Raw genomic sequence first — 17,244 nt, forward strand, 5'->3', positions numbered from 1 at the left:
TTAATCATGTAGCCAAGACTGGGATTGCTCACAGAAGTGGAAGTTAATCAGTGATACAGTTGTGGTTAATGTTATTAGCTGTATCTCATATATTCAAGTTTATGAAGCTAAGAGTAGGGTGCTACAAATTGTTATATGGGGTCATTTAGCAGAAAGGTTTATGTTATCTGGTAACTTGCCAAAATGGGATTATTAGATGTGAATCACAGAATTATAATTTTTAGGCAAGAAATTGTCCTTGTAACATGAGAAAAGCTTCAAAACCTCAGTGGTTTGATTTACATGTAGAAGTAGTTAGGGGAGAAGATGTATTTATCACTGGCTGAAAAAAGAGTTCGGAGTCCAGTGTGTTGTCTAGATGTTTTCAGAATGTGGAGGTAAATGACCACATGATGTTTCTGGTGAAGTATAACTTGGAAACATGTCCTGCATGGGACTAGTACTGAGGCATGTGTGTTCCTGGGACCTAAGGTAAGTGAGAGACTGACCAGCTTTGAAAGTATCCTTTAGAGAGATGGAGGATAGTGCATATGTTGTAAGTTAAAAGGAGGGCTTTTTCTTAGGCTGTTTTCTCTGTACCTTGAAAGCTACAGTAATATGGTTTGGAAAGGACCTTTGGAAATCATCTCCAGAAGGTGAAGTTGAAAAGAGGGAAGAAAGGATCTATACTAAAGTTAAGGTAGCTGGAAGGGACCATGAGCATAAGGCAGTGGGACACAGTGATAAAAGAACTGGTGGGGAGAGAGGAGGCAGTGGTAGAGCTGTGGGGAACTGAAGTCTCTCGAAATGTAATTAAAAGCAGTAGGCAGCTTTAAGTACAGATACTTCTGGAAGGTCTGCCTGTTGTTCTTATATTTTTCACTCAACAGTCAAAGGTTTGGATGTCTCTTTTTGTACTTAAGAGCATCTGCTTCGAAACCCAATGTGAACTTTTCCATCAGCATTCCTCTAAGTACACTCAGGAAGCTTGTGGATGTTGGGCCTAGACAAAGTATAACAGAAATAACCTGATCTTTGATTGTGCCTAATATTGGAACAACCAGATTGATTTTTATTCCCATTCTATTCCCATTGTATTTCTGTCTTTTAATCAAAAATGTTTTCCTTTGGTGTACTTTTAATTGAGACAGTATGAAGGAGGAACGGTTAAGTACTTGGGTGATGGTTTGTGTGTAGACAAACTCCCCTTTTTTTTTTTTTTTCTTTCTTCTTCAAATAAAACTTACTTCTCCCTTGTTCCTATATAGCTACCAGGGAAGTTTTTGCCATACCTTGTTGGTGAAAATGCGAAGGCTGAAACTGCCAAAAGTAAAAATGCTTGTTCTTGGTGGGTTTATAATTTGACAGCCAAATGAGGTAGTGTTGGTTAGCTTCAAAATACCTATGCCAGGAGGCTGTGGGCCAAGTGTTTAATTTTAGGATTCATCCTGCTGTAGCAAGTTGGCAGTAATCTGAAATGATTAGTGGTTGTAGTTCATGCTCTGTGCAATACCGTAACTTTTTTTTATTTGGTGGGAAGAATGTGGCCTTTCTTATCTCTAGGACTGATCTGGTATAGTAGCAGTGTAATTAAATAAAGCATTTCAGATGGTATGTGAAGATCAGAAACTTGTATATTGTAGCAGTTGCAGTGAGGGTAAAAATATAACTCTGTACCAGTCCATGTTTGTTCTATAGTTAAACTTACAGGACTTTGATGTCCATACACAATATGAAGATTCAATTAAAAGAGCTTCTTTACGCTGTTTGTACAATATGGTCTGTAAGAAAGGTAAGGATAGCCAGGCAATAGTATTGCTAGATTATTAAGGGCTCTACCTGCAGTACAGAAAAATAATACACCCCAATGTCCCCACTGTCCAGAGGAAATAAACCAGCATATCAAAATATGCTAACTAACAAAGCTCCAGGAGTGAATTTGTGTGCACACCATCCTTACACTTGCCTGTTAACAGTGGTCTCTTGACAGAAACTATTGCCACGTTTCATTTTCAGGCTACTCAGAAACCATCCTCTAAAACCAGTGTGCAGTATTTGAAATCCAAAATAGCTACAGTTATATAGAATGGCTTGTTCTGTTGTGTTTCGTTATAAAGGGAATGTTTTTCTCAAACAGGAGATCTATCTTGACGGTTTTACACATCCCTGGTGCATTGAAAAGGAAATTCAGAGAGACACACTGTGCCTAGATCTCAAATACCCTGTGGTTAGAAGAGACTTTGTGTTGGGCTAAAGTGTTAAAGGTTTTGAACAAGCAGGAGAACATTCAATTAGAAGCTACCTATGGTTTGCCAGGTATGAAAGTACAGCTGCGTTACACCGATAGGCTAAACATCAAATGCTGGATTTCTTTTGTTAATTCATGTTGATGACAACATTGTGCACTTGGATATCTTTTTGTGAGATTAAGCACTAAAAAAGTGTGGAGAGGATAGAATCGAATAGTCAATAGAGGAAATGTAAGATAAGACTGCCTTTGTGACCTGAATTTGCTTCCTTTTTTCATCTGCATTCTGATATAAATAAAGACTGTATGATTGGTTTCTTCTCCCAGATCCCAAGATGCTACTGCATTCATTTCACAGGGTAGATCTGTGTCTAGGACTGAATAAGGGAGCTATCTGCAGGACTATACCCTTGGCTGTTGGAGAGGCTGGAAGGGTTATGACGAGTGGGATGAGTGATTGCAGAGACAAGAAGGACAAGTCTCATGGTTACAGCAATGGAGTTCTAACAGGTTCTTTTTCTGAACCTAGTTTGGCTACTTCAAGTGCATGTTCCACAGGCAGTCACTAATTCAGGGTTTTTGCAGGCAACCAACTTAAGCACTGTTAGTAAATTTTTAGTGTATTTCCCTAGGTTTTTGAAAAACTAAAAACCTGACATAGAAGTTGTGTGTTGTAAGCCATGCCAAAACCCTTCATGGTTCATTAGCATGACTGAACAGGTTAGATACACTGCATTGTCCTTTGTCATTTTAGCCAGGAGAGGAGCTGAAAGCAGTACTGTGTTGTCATCTTCTCTGTGTGCCAGCAGAAGTAGTAGGAAAGCCCCCTTGGTTGGTTTGCACCAGACTGAAGAATTAAGAGACTTGAAAATCTGTGCTTCTGTTTTAACATCGGGCTCTGGCAGCTGTAGATCCCTCTGACATCTTTACACCTGTTACCTCTCATTTTTCAAAGTCACCTTTCTTGCACCCTAACCTGCCTTAGCTTGGCTTCACATGCCAGTCCAAACCTCCAAACTCCAGTCAAATCCCAGTCATTCCTCTCTCCTGGTCTTTCTTCCAGGACTTTTTATCTGAGCTATTCTCTTTTCCCCTGCCACATCTTCTTGTTCAGTTTTCTCCCCTAGCTCTTTGTCCCAGGCTTTTTGCCGTGTGAATCCTTCACTGTCTTCTCATCCAGTCTGTGCTGTTTCATCATTTTGTACTGCCTGCTTTCTCTTGATAGACGCTTTGTTGCTGGGTCCCACCCTTCCCTGATGCCTTTTGGGACAAAGGGCTTCCCTCTCCTCTGGAATATAGATTTACTAGCAGGGTCCAAGAGAATAGAGACAGGACTACTGAGTGTGTCTCTCCATACTTGCTTTCTGTACTGCCTACTGTGTTTAAGAAAAATCTGCAAAAAGTCCTGTTCACCACTTCCTGCTGGAGTGTGCCTGACTGGCTTGTGAGGCTGGCTCAGAGTCAAACCTGTCCGTGAGTAAGATCTCTAAGGGGGTGGTAACATGTATGGCACAGATGGCGTCCTCAGAAACGTAGGTGCCAGATCTTAACAAGCTTCTGTGAGCACGTGCTAGTGGTGGTTTTTTGGTTGGTTGGTTGTTTTTTTCCATTTTGGTGTCTTCGTCTTGGCATAGGGAAAAAAAAACCCACCATCAAACAAAAAACCTACTAGGAAAAGCCCAATCTGTCTACTTGAGTCTTCTTTCAAAAACATGAGACAATTGCACCTTCTTGGCAAAGCAGAAAATAAGTCAATTTATTAAAGCACCAGACTTCGGCAAAAATTCAGCTTAGGGCAAGCATAGCTGAAATACATGAAATTTGGCAATGTTAAAAGCATTTAAAGTCAGACTTGTATAAGAAAAGAGGTTTGAATAAAAACAATACTACCAGTTAAAATTTTAATTTAGAAAAAAGTTTATTCCTGAAAAGCCTTTTGCTGGTTAAAGTGATAACATGTAATATAATACTGGTAATTACTTTTTTTCTGGCTTGGGTTATGTTTTTTCCTGGAGAATTCTGTCCATGAAGTGTTTCTGTACCCTTAGTTACAAAAAATGTTTGCAAGTGTTTCTTTGTCTTGACTCCTTCAGTCCAGCTGTATCTCAACAGACATGGTTACATGAGCAACCATAAATGTCTTCTGGTTTTTATTATTTGTCTCCTTGACATTGAGTCTCTGCACCTCTGTACCCTGTGCTGTTATTCACATTTGTGCAAAGTGAACGTGTATCTGTTGCTCTGAATTTGTAATATGTTGTGCTTATTTTGCACGACTTTTGGGGAAATGGAGAATTGAGGCCCTTTTGTGTTAGACCTCTAACGTTGCTGTGGGCTTTGTTTTCCAATTCTGTAGAAAATGCCTCAATCTTGAGAGGGGGTGGTCTGAATTGCATTGTTACTGTGTTGTTTCTGATCAAAAGAGTTTACAGGTGAAATAGTGTTTTCGTGGTGGTTTTTTTTTTTTTTTTTGAGGTTTTCCAGATGATAATTTACTGTATCAGTGCCTTCCTAGCCATATGGTTACATATTGCATTCTAAGTATTTTTATGTACTTGAATTTTTATGTGTTAATAGGCTTAGCAGGGAAAAAATAGCAGTGAGAATAATAATCTCTGAACATCCAGACTGCAGGGTACAAGGTTACACATCTTACTCTATTTGTTACATTTCTTGAAGGCAAGCCAGTATGCTGTGGTTAAGATTTTGTGTGCAAGTGAGGAGCCACTGAAAGGCTGGAGTATTACTGATTTACAGAGGCGGGGTGACTTGGGACATTAGGCAGGAAAAGGAACAGGAGTGGTAACAAGCAGCGGTACTGGTAGTAAAGGCAGGAGCAGGTTCCACAGCAGACTTCCCAGTGTGAGTCAGTGAATGCACAGCTTCCCAGATAGCTGTCAGGAGGAACCCAAAACTGAGTATTGCAAGAGATTCGGGGTTCATGTTTATCATGCAAAGTCATGTGATCTTACTATATCTTAAACTGCCAACTTAGCCTTACTCTGAGGAAGATCCTTTGCTGCAGTGCTTAACACAAAAAAAAAAAAAAAAAAAAAAAAAAAAAAAAAAAAAAAAAGAGAGAGGGGGGGAAAAAAAAACCCAGAAGGAAAAATAAAGAAAATTGTGCAATGTGTTTTTATGCCTACATCATGCCGAGGAGACACTTAACAGTAAATGATCTGTGTATACCTGAGGTAAGATACTGTTTCTGCTTTCCCTGCACAGTGCTGCTGCAGCACGGAGCTGATCCAAACATTCGTAACACCGACGGGAAATCTGCGCTGGATCTGGCAGATCCTTCAGCAAAAGCTGTACTCACAGGTAAGACGCATGCATCTCTTAGCAGTGTTACCTGTAGTTCATTTTGTGTGTATAAGTTCAGCATCATAAGACCCTTCTGCCTTTTTGGTTTTTCTGTTGTGTAAGAGCATTTTAAAACTGTCTTTTACCAGATTTCATATTGATGTAACTGTCGTTATTCTGCTGTACTGCTATAGGTTTGCTTATTCTACTTATGCCAATGCTGTAATTTTCTGTTATAACATCATTCATTATTCACTGTGTTTCTGTGTTTTTTTTTTTCTTTTTAATTGCTACCCAATATACAGATTGAATAGGACCCCCCAACCCCTGCAAAAAAATGAAGAAAACAAATCAGGTCAATTGTTTTAAGACCTTCACTGTTGAGCCAGCAAGGACGTTTGTATAACTATAAAAGTACCTGTGATCTGAAACACTACCTGGTACCGATTGCAGAGATCAATAGTTACATTATATTTTGCTGCAGATTCACATGCTACCTTTTCCTTCCTCTTCCTCATTAGTCATTTTAGGTAGAACTCTTTCTCGCCCACCAGTTTTTTTCCTTTTTAGGGACTGCTAGCTGCCAAACAGTATGTTTCATGAAAATACAGATACAACTTTGTTTTTACACAGCTTTGGGTTTTTTTTAATAAATTAACTGTTATGGCATACCAGTAAGCGTTAAAAGTATAATATAATAGCCTGTCAAATCTGTATCAAGAAATACATGGTCCTCTGTGCTGATTTTGACATCTAGGAAATAATGTTTAGAACAAAGTAATCTTGGATTTTAAAATACATACAATTAGATTTATAGAAGGGGGTTCAGCAGCTGCGCTTCATTTGAAGAAATAGCTATTTTTCTTCTTTCGCCTTTATTTCCCCTATTCTTTCTCTCTTTTTATTGACAGCTTAATTTATAGGTTATGTGCTATGCAACACCCATATTCATTCTTCAGATTATGTTCAGAGCACACCAGCTCCCTTCACTTTGTCAGGAACATTTCCTCATCTTTTTCCAGTGTGCTGACTGCTATACATAATTATCTACAGCTCTGCAGTGATTTGAGAATGCTTTTGGAATGGTGCACTTTAAATACATACGATTTAGTTTAATTACTCAGTGTCAAATTTAAACACGTTCCTACAGTGTTAACACTAATGTTAGCTGTGCTAAGCAGGTTAATTTGACTTTCGACTGTTAATGGGTACAGTTGTACAGATGCTGAGGATGGAAAGGGCACTAGGGAGTCAAGGTACCTCAAAGGGTGTTACTGGATATTTGGCGTTAGTTGTGGGGAGCTTGATACAGTTTGGGGGTTCCAGGCTCCGAGCTGCTCTTCAGGCTATGCTCAAAGATCAGCTTCAGAGGATGGTAGAAGACTTAGAAAGGCCTGTGATGGTGACTTCATGTCTGCTCCACTGAGTTCTCTGGGCACTAGATCGCCACCTTGTGCTTTAGGCAATGGAGAGGGCCATGTGTCATAGCAAACAAGTGTAGAAGAATTAGAAGCAACCTTCTGAGAATGTCCTGTCGAGTGCAGCAAGCACCCTGTGTCCCTGGCCTCATGTCTAATGCCTCGCACATGAGCATCCAGTAACTGCAAGCTTCTGCCACCAATGGATGTTACAAGGTTGTGCGTATAAACACACACGCACAGAGCCACTTCTGCTTCTATTTAGGTCTTTTATTGTTCATAAAAAGACATAATTTTTGTATGTGTTTATTCTTCCTAGCAAGAAAATCAGCTTTTGGTTTTATCAGCTTTGTCCTCAAGGTGGCTCTTGGCTACACTGGGCTTTCTCTATGCTGTGCACCTGAGCTCTAAGCTGTGTAAAGAGGGTTTGAATCTGGCTGTAGCTGCTGTATGATGCACAATAACTGAAAAAGCTGACACTGGATGCCATTTAAATGGAAGCTTTCTATTAAGGGCTTAATTTTGCTGGATGCTGCCCTGCTTTCTAGTATCTGTGTTAGACTGCTACTTTCTCATGCGTTTTCTATATGTTGTTACCTTCAGGTCTTGCTTCATCCCTCTGGAAGAAGGGGGCTTAAGGGATTTCTTAGGATCTATCTGGCTTGGGATAATCTTTAGCTACAGCAATGCTTTGCAATTAGGTGCATCAGAACTTAAAGGTATTACTGGATTAAGGATGAGTAGGATGTATTAACTTAATTTTCAGTATTTAATGTTGAATGGTGGGATTTTAGAAATGCTCATATTTAAAGCTTTTGAAAGTGGAGTGATCCTGAAAGCACAATCTGTAATTGTTACTGTATTTGCATCTTTAAATAGCATGCATGTCAAGGCTGTTCTCATGACATTATTTTGGGTTCCTTTTTCTATCAGTCTATGAATATAATAGACTTTTGCACATTGCTGCTGTATTGATTGTTGGAGAACAAGGTTCCTCTTACTACTTTTTTGAGCAAGTATTTGCATAAGTTCATGCATTGATGTTAATCACTTTGCGAATGAACTATGATTATAGTCTCTCTTTGACTTCCACCTTTGACTTAGCAAAAGTGAACAGAAAACTTGTTGGTAATTGATTAAATCTTTTCAATTTGTCAAAGAGTTCTGTATGTGTTTTAAAAGGAACATTCCTGCTGCATAAAAAGCATTTCTGGTGTTCTGGCAGCAAATGCTGAATCCACAATGATTTGTTCTTTTCTGTCTCCCAGTCTACAATAATGTATAGTATCTTCTCCTGAATTACAGAAAGGATATATAAGGCAGTGGTTTCTGGGATGACTTCCAGCCATTTTCTTGCAACGTTCTCTTAAAATGTGTGTTTTATAAAGGATACATAATGCAAATGAAAGGCTAATATTTTGATGGAAACGGACTTTGAAAATTTCTTCGTAGATTAAAGTGAATTCTATAGAAATTAAACACCCAATTCCAGCTTCTTTAAAAAAAAAAAAAAAGGCAAAAAAAAAAAAAAGGCTGTATAATTGGGTTATCTGCTTTTTTACTGCTTAAACGGGAAAGCAGTCTTTTTTCCACTTCTGCAGGATAAGCAGCATTTGTGTGAGCCAAGCACTTCATGATTGAGAGGGTGGATATTTTTTGTTTCTTCTTCCTCAGCATCCCTTACTGTTCCTGAATCAGGTTGTCAGAAAAGGATTGTAATCCTCCTCTTCTCTAGGCTGAAGTGGTAGTACAGGCTCCAAAAACATACCACATTTGAAAACCAGAGCTGTTACACACATCAGATAAATATCCTAGTTAATTTTATTTTAGTTTAATTGCCTTTGGGGTGTGTGGTTTCTGAGATGGGGACTCATCTTTGCTGCCATACATAGCACTGTGGGACTCCCATCCAGAACAGGGCCTTTGGGAGCTTTTGCACTACAAGTCATATTAGTCTTCATTATTCTCTTACCCTGCTTATTGCCTCTTTAAACATTAATATCCTTTTATATCTTTTCTGTACAGTATATGAAGAGCCAACAATATTGTGAATGATTTATGTGAATGATTTATTTTGATTTTTACACAGTGATGCTTTTTTGCCACTTCCCCATATTATCTGCTATTTGGAAATGCTTTCTCTACATGAATGGTTGTTCTTTGTACTTGAGCAGTTTCCAAAGCTGTTAGCAGGACCTGAAGGCACTTTGATTGGATAATATGTTCTTGACTGTTCCATGCCACTGTTTTGCAGAGTTGGTTTTGGCTGGTTTCAAGAGTTACTCCCTTGAAACAGGTCAAAATGAAAAAAGTTGGAACTGCTGCATCTACAGATTAAAGGAAGATTTCTTGGGTACGAAATAATGTCTGTTAATAGAATAGATTTTCAAAGTTAAACAAGACTCTGATCTTCCTACTTACTGTGGAAATAATGTCTTTTACAAACAAAGTGCTTAGGTCCTATTGAGCATTTCTCACTTATGTTTTTTTGGATGTGAAGGACAGCTTGATAAGTGAAAGTACAGCTAGGCTAAGGTTACCAGAGGCGTTAATGAGGATTCATGTTTTCATCTATTTGTCATATCAACTTTTTAATTTAAGTGGGAAGCATAGTCCATTTATTGAAATATATTTGCACAAATTTTTTTAAAGTGAACTGCCATCTATGCATAATTTGCCTCCAAGGAAGGGAGAAATCTGGTATTTCACGACAAAAAGTTTACTGAACTTTAAAGAATGGAAAATGGATCCTAGGTACAACTCATCCATTTTAAAATTAGCAGGAAGAGAAGAAACTCTTTTAGTTTGGGTTAGTTTTATTTTTGTTGTGGCACCTTTACAGCTTGACCATCTCATATCCCAAACTCTTTCCTTCTGGGTTGATGTTATTTCCTTTCAGGTACTTTTAGGATTTTGAAGGCATTCTGGATAGACACTAGCACTTTATTTTGGGAGGTGCCAACCTCCTCTCCCTTTCCTTTTACTGATCTAATTCTAATAGTGTGCTCTGAAATTAGATCATTTGGACAAGCTGTAGCTTCTGTCTTTAAGAAACAGTATAATAAACATCAATGCAAAAGGAAAAGTGCTCTAATGGTCAGGAGGGCAGGTGCTGCTAGAATGGTTTGGGCCATCCATTTATCTGAGTCATTGTCCTTTCTGATGGTGACACTGGGGTCTGCTGCTCTAGAGAAAAGTGCAAGAAACCCAGCAATTGAGGAATATCCTTGCCCTGCAGAAAACTTTCACCTTATTTCACATAGGCTGTTGGTGTATGTCTTGAAGCAAGAGGTCTGAATGGCCTTTTCCAGCACTTGTTTGTGCTTTGAATGTATGTTTTTGTGATTGCTATTTGTTTAGCATTCAGGTAGGTCTACTCTCCTCATTTTTGCCAAGGCCTTCTCAGGAGGAAACAAGCCATCTGTTCTACTTCACTGGTATGGATGTCATGTGATACTTTTACATTTGGAGTCCGTGGTGATACTTTACATCTACTTTCTGGAGGATTATAAGGAGCATCAGCTTTCCTTCGGGAGTGCTGGGGCATTACTCTTCCAGTCTTTGGAAAGATGTGGGCAAAATGTACTTGTGCCACAGACCTAACGTAAAGTCTACCATTTGGATGGCCCTCATCTAGAAGCTCTTAACCATATGGATATATAAATCTTGTCTTCTGTTTTTAGAGAATATTATAACTGTGACTATCTTGTTATTTTTGTAAATATATAATTAAAAAAAAAATCTCATTTAGTGTGTAGTCTAGTTCCCATTTTCCTCTTTGAAGGAAGTGCACAGCTTACTTGGCTGGCCAGGAGTGAAATGCCTTCCTTTCTCAGTTCTGGCATGGTCACATTTCAGTTTTATTTCTCATTTATTTGTTTTCACAATGAGAGGAAAGAGGAAGAAACAGTTCTGTCTTTCTTCTAGATGCCATGCCATACTTTGTGTGTGTTTCTGCTGTTTCCTCTTCAAGAGCAGCAGTCCTTGTTCTTTAGACTGTCTACATACAAAGTTCCACTTCAGTGAAAATGAAGTTGCACTTTGGTGGCACTGCTGCTATCACCAATTCTCTTTCTGCTTCCCAGCACTGCATTATTATTTCAAGATAGGATATCTTGATTTGAGCACTGTGCTCTGGTATAACATCCAGTTGACTTCTGTAGTGATGATTTAATAGCTTTCATGGCTTTTTTTCCCCAGGTTTTATTCAGGCTAAGTTTGGTTTTTATTACCTCTGTGATTGCAAAAGAGCTAAATGTATTATGGGAGCCTCTAAAGGAATTCTGAATTCTGAAGTCTGTGGCTTAGATTCCAGTATAATTCCAGATTTATATTATGCATGCAGTGTTTATTGTTTTAATTTGTCAGTACTCCTTTGGTCTACCCATTTTATTGCCCATTCTCTCAGTTTGTCTTAGGTCCTTCTAATTTCTTCATTTTTTTCTGGTAATTGAATAATTTAAATGTTTCCTTCAATGTGGTGGATTATTTTAACACAAGTTCCAGTGTGTTTTATCATAAAGGAAACAAGTTACTACTGCTTTTAAGTGTCTGATCCTTGGAGGTACTTTGGTTTTGATTCCATGACTACATAATTTCTTTAATCTCTTAATGAAGGACTTGTGCAAGGATTTAAGTGAACCAGTCTGTATGTTTTGCTGCCTCAGTTGTCCATTTCCATGCCTTAATGTGCTTGGATTTCTTCCTAGTGTAACTTTAGCTCTGGATGCTCTTGTTTCATAGGGCTTAGTTTTAGGATAATGAAAGCTTCTCTTCTCTTTCCCCCTGCTCCCCATTTTAGAGACAAGCGCTATCATCCTCATCTTTTGTTTAAACTTAGTTGTGTGTCTTGAACTGGCTTCTTTGGAATGTGGCTGTCTAGCTAGATCAGATGACTTTTCCTTCTTGTTCGTATCCTATATTTAGACAAGGAGTTAAAAGTCTGTAGTCTGTTGTGCAGGCAGTCAAATAAGAAGGGGCACTGTGGGATTCAGGATTGGTGCTTTTATGAAAAGTGCAGTTTTGATTTACACCATCCCCTTTACCAGGTTTTTCACTCTTTCAGCTTTCCTTTTTACCATGATATCCATTTAGGAATATTTAGTAAGAGCTCTTTGAATGGAATCAAACTCTTAACTTGTCAAAGGAAAAAATTATCTTTTCAAAGCTTTCACAAAGCACCTCAGTGCAGTCTTTCAGCTCTCTGATTCTCAGCTCTGCTATTGTATAGAGTTTTGGATGCTTTGAAAGCTTTCAGAAATGTGATGTACACAAATTTATTTAGCCTATACTACACACTGAAATTTAACAACATCAAACTCAAAAGAAGCTTTTCTTCCTAAGATTTGTTGTTATCCAAATGGACAGAATAACAAATAAGATCTCTAAACCTTGTAAGTAAAGAACCCAAAATGTATTTTTCCATGCTGCCCTAGGAAAAATAACAGGAGAAATGTGCAAGAAGCATTTCTATTTCCACAGTGCATCAGAGCACTCATCTTTTTGTTTCCTTGCCTTGAGCACTGACCAATCTTATACTTTACTGAAATTTTTTCTTCTTCTCTAAATGTTGATTAGATAATTTTGTTTGTTGTTAAGGTTAGGATTTGTTTGTTGGTGGTTTTAGCATAGTCTATGTAGTACACTTCTGGCTATTAATAGCAATTTCTGCCAGTCCTGACACCAAATACTACTTTGATCTGTACTACACTTTTCCAGTGTCCATGGATAACTTTTCTGGATTGTTGTACCAAAATGGCCTTTTCACACTGTATACTGCATGCAATAGTAAGCCAGGGTGCAGTGGTAAGAAATGAGTGGGTGGAGAATGTTATGTAATTCATTTGTTTTGTTCTGTTTGTAAGTAGGATAGCCATGCTGCAGTTGTAACTATTTTCATGTAGTTTTTGTATACTGTCTTTGATTCTAATATGTAATCTAGTCTGTAAGCAACCATGGAACTTTCTTGAAAAAAATTTTTAGCTAGCTAGATAATTCCTACAAACAAAAGCTCCCATCGCTTTTATCTCTTGTACTGTAACTTCAAGAGCAGTCTTTCATACTTGGACTGTTTTCTTCTGAAAGTGAAGCCACGTTTAAATTTTGAAAGTGATGAGCCACTCAACTGTGAAATCTGTAGAGTCTGTGAATGTGTGGACAAAACATATAAGACAATTTTTTCCAGGCTGAACAGATGAATCTGAAAGAGTGTCAATGTTGTATAAGGAAAATATACTGACTAGGAAGTGGGAGAGGCAGACAATCTTAATTTTACCTTTTTATGCATATATTAGGACACAGACTCTGCTTACGAGACTGCTTACTGTTCCCCACTGCCTCATTCAACAGGACAGATGGCTGTGCACTGGGGAGGAATCAGGACTGCACAGTGAAGTAGTGTTGTCTGTATGGCTTCTGCTTCGTTTGCTGTAAAAGTTGAGAGCAAGAGTGAGTGGTGCAAGACAGGAAAGAAAAGGTTGCATCTGTGGATAAGGCAGCTAAATATTTCCTTTGAAACAGGATTTTTTTCTTGATTCTGACCGGTATTTCCACATGGTCTGGAGCGTCATTCTAACATGCTGAAGAACGGTGGTTTGTTTTTTGCTATTCTAGTTCATCTCTGTTAGCAACTGAGTAAAGATTCATTGCATCCTGCTATAAAGCACTTAAGTTTGAAGTGGCTCATGTGTTACTTCACTGCCTCCCAGACAAGGAAGCACTGTTATAAAAGGTAGTGTGTGGTAGAAGTAATAGGCTGTTTTCCCCATTCTTTCTGAACTTGGTGATACCAGCTCATGCCCAATGCTATCCAACTTCTGGTCCCAGTTCCAGGACCCTGGCTTGTCCTTCTTAAGCTTCTTACCTTGGTCCCCCCTTCCTGCCAACACATTCACATGCATGCATATGTACACCCCTTACTTGAGATCTCCATCCTTCACCCTGCCTCTTACTAGGCCTCTAGGTTTGTTTTTTTGTTGTGTGTGGTTTTTTTGGTTTTGTGGTTTTTTGTTTGTTTGTTTTTCCTGGCTCCTAATCCTGGTTGTCTTCTAAATTCTTCATCCAGAATCCACGACCACTTCAGCTCCTCTGTCCGGCTAGCATCCTGGCTCTATATCCCATTCTTCTCTTCCTCCCCTCACCTACATGTTCCCAGACAGTTTCCGGTATGACTTCTATTCTTGTTTTCTTGAGCTAGCAAAATAACTCCTTTGAGAGTGTTAAATAAATGCCCAGATTTCAAAAGAATTTTAATACCATATAGAGATTGTGTTATGTTTTGGATTATTAATTGTTGTAGCTTTCCAACCTCCCTCTTTTATGCCAGTCACTTCTTATTTTTCCTTACTTCATTTCCACAGGAGCTGTTTTGGAGTTTGAGGAAGAATGCAAATTTTGGAATTATTTTATTTTAAATTATTTGTTTCTTTTAAAATGACTAACCTAGCCAGGTGCATGTGGCTTGAAAGGTCATACTAGAATAACCTCAGTAAGAAGCATGGTTCTGATGCCCTGCTTGCAAGCCCTTACTCAGCTGAGGCCTTCTAGTAAGAAGCTTGGTCAAACTTGAAAGTATGCATTTAAGGAAGATTTGCTATGTGTGTATACCGAATTTAGTAATATTGCTAAAAGTAAATCCATAAATTATTCTGATTGGTAGGGATATGTCAGCTTAGCGGAGGGTTTCTTCCAGTTCTTTCAAAGTGAAAAAGAGCTGAAAGTAAGTCCTTACAAAAGCTCTTGGTTCGGTCACATTGCTACTGAGTGCTGTGGCTGTGTTGGGCACTCTTTCTGTACACAGTGGCTGCACCAGTTTTGTTCTCGTGAGAGCTGGCTTGCTTTTGCCAGCTGAGAAGTGCTCCCGCCCTGCCGAGTAACGGGCCCGGCGCGCATCCTGAGTTCTCTACAGCGCAGGGCACCTGGCTCGGTCAGAAGCATTTTTCCCCTTTAATTTTACTACATATGCGCTAGATGTGATTTAAGTTCAAGGATAAGACTTTAAAAAAGTAGTTAATACTCCTGAAATTTAAAGGGGCTTGGGTTCCTGAGTTATATTTTGTTAATGTAAATGATCAAGTGTTTTTAGGGCAACGTCTAGAAAGGAGAAATAAAATCGCTTTTTGCTTCCATTGTTTCGTTATGAGGCATTAAATGACTAAAAGAATTTTTGTACAAATTTATTTAAAAATGTCTTCACCTATTGCTTGTGTAACTTTTATTTCTTTGAAAACCATTGTGGTAGTTCTCAAGTCCCTGTGGCTTCATTAACCTAAGATTTGAGACAGTGATTGTTCTCACGTAGTAGGAAATCCATTTTTAACAATATGTTTGAAACTTATATATATTATATTATATACTTAAGGTTGTGAAAGTCATCTGTGGATTTATTTGCAGTTCTTTGAAACTTCCATGCCTCAAGTTTTGTCTTGCCCTTTTGCTGATGCTGCCATTCTCATAGCAGGGTTTGAAGCACAACACATGTGTTTGTCTCAGATATCCCATTTCACCCTAGGATGCCCGATCATAAACTGAACGGGGATGTAAACTGGACTCTGCAGCATTTGCTGCTTCCAACAGTTCCTACGTGTTTTCCCATTTATGCAGTAGATAAAGCAGGTGTCCTGCAGATAAGATTTAGTTTGTTTGTGCTGTCCTTATTCATATACTGAATGCAGAGGGTGAGTCAGGGATCCTGTGAGAGGGAAAGTGTGGTATGATCAAAGCAGAATGCACATACATGCAAGCTGAGTTTAGTGTGCACGGGAACTCAACCAGATATTGGAGGGGAATGTGTTTTAATATAGACAGACCCCTCTAGCATCACCGTTTTCAGACATTGCCCAGCATTCTCCTTTACTCCTGTCCCTCATTTGCCTAGGTGTCTCCTCACTTTTCACCTACCTGTGTAATCCAAGCTGCAGTCTTCAGCAACCTACAGTTTAGACAGATGAGCTTGGATTTTTCAGATTGGCCATACTAGGCATTTCTTCTACTTTTGGATGACCCAAGTGTTCTGTCACGTTTCAAGTCTCTGCTCTGAAATACTTAGATGTTAGAGTTTCTTCTCAAAGAGGTTAGAAGAGGTTCTGTATTCTGTTCAAATACACAAAGCATTATGTATGAGTTTTGTGGACAGCATGAACACTCTTTGTCTTGTAGATGTGGTGCAACTCTTTTTAGGATAGTTTTAAAAATTAGTTTGGGATAGGCAAGAAGAATTTCATCCTGAAGGATTCAAAGTTGGCAGAATTACAATGGAAACTAGTCTTTAAATCATAGTTAAATAACCTTTAGTTGCCTAGCAGCTATCAGAATTGCTACCAGCTCTGTCTACAATTAGTATATTGAAGAGAGTAATATTTCTTGGATGCAGCTTGTTTTGCTTTCATGTGCTTCTGAGCTTAGACCACCTACCTTGAAGTCTTTTGAAATGAATTTCAGGGCATAGGGGACTTTTATAATTGTAGAAATATGTAATGGAAATGGAATTGACCTGACTTACTTGATGAGGTGATCTGATTCAGCAGGCTCAGATGCAGTTTACATTTCATGTGGCCATGGGTTAGTTCTTTGTTGTGCTGTACAAATCTTTCCAGAGACGAATGAGGAGATATAAAAAGCTTATACTTAGTATCACGTAACTTACATCATCACTTCAACTGGCCTGTATTGACAGGCCAAGTGCCACAGGTTTGATGTGGTGCATCTTCAGTGCCTTGACACGAGCCTGGTATCCAAACGCTGAGGCCAGCCACCCGACTTGTTCTGTTGAAGGGGCAGTAAATTGTGAAGGGAAGGGGAGGATGGTAATCTAAAGCAAATACCTGTAACCTCTTCCTTATTGGACTGGCTGCAAAGAATAGGTTGAACCTGTAAGAGGCTCAGTTTTCTTTCTAGAAATACTCCACATGTCCCTCTACAGTTGAGTATAGCACCATCTGGATTCTGAATGTGGAGGATTGGTGCATATACCTCTACTTAAAGAATATACTGCATATAAGATTGCAACAGAACAGCATTGCTTCTGTTGTATTTTACACATACTTTTTTATTCTGGAGAAAGTTTGTGTTGTTTTATACTGGGGGTGTAGTGTGTGGGGAGCATTTTAATTCTCATGCGTATGTACGCGTATGTTTATATTATCAACAAAAATGAGGCAATTCTTACGTGTTAGGTAATGACAATATTGTTTTTATGTAGTTAAAGTTACTGTCAAAAGTGTTGTTTTCCATTGGTGCATGAAGAGGCTTCTAAGATGGATGCTTCTCAGTGAATGGATGTTTTACTGTTATAAGTTT

At 38.7% G+C, this 17,244-nt stretch overlaps 1 protein-coding gene across 2 annotated transcripts in view; it reads left to right on the top strand.

Annotated features, from left to right (window-relative positions):
* The window catches only part of TNKS (tankyrase), a 146,904-nt gene that overhangs the window by 29,307 nt on the left and 100,353 nt on the right, over positions 1-17,244 (top strand). For both annotated transcript variants that reach the window (XM_030019717.1, XM_030019726.1), the window contains exon 3: positions 5,453-5,548. In XM_030019717.1, the coding sequence (XP_029875577.1) occupies positions 5,453-5,548 (96 nt within the window). The remainder of the gene's footprint in view (positions 1-5,452; positions 5,549-17,244) is intronic.

This window comes from Aquila chrysaetos, chromosome 1 (assembly GCF_900496995.4).
Source record: "Aquila chrysaetos chrysaetos chromosome 1, bAquChr1.4, whole genome shotgun sequence".
Classification (NCBI taxonomy): Eukaryota; Metazoa; Chordata; class Aves; order Accipitriformes; family Accipitridae; genus Aquila; species Aquila chrysaetos.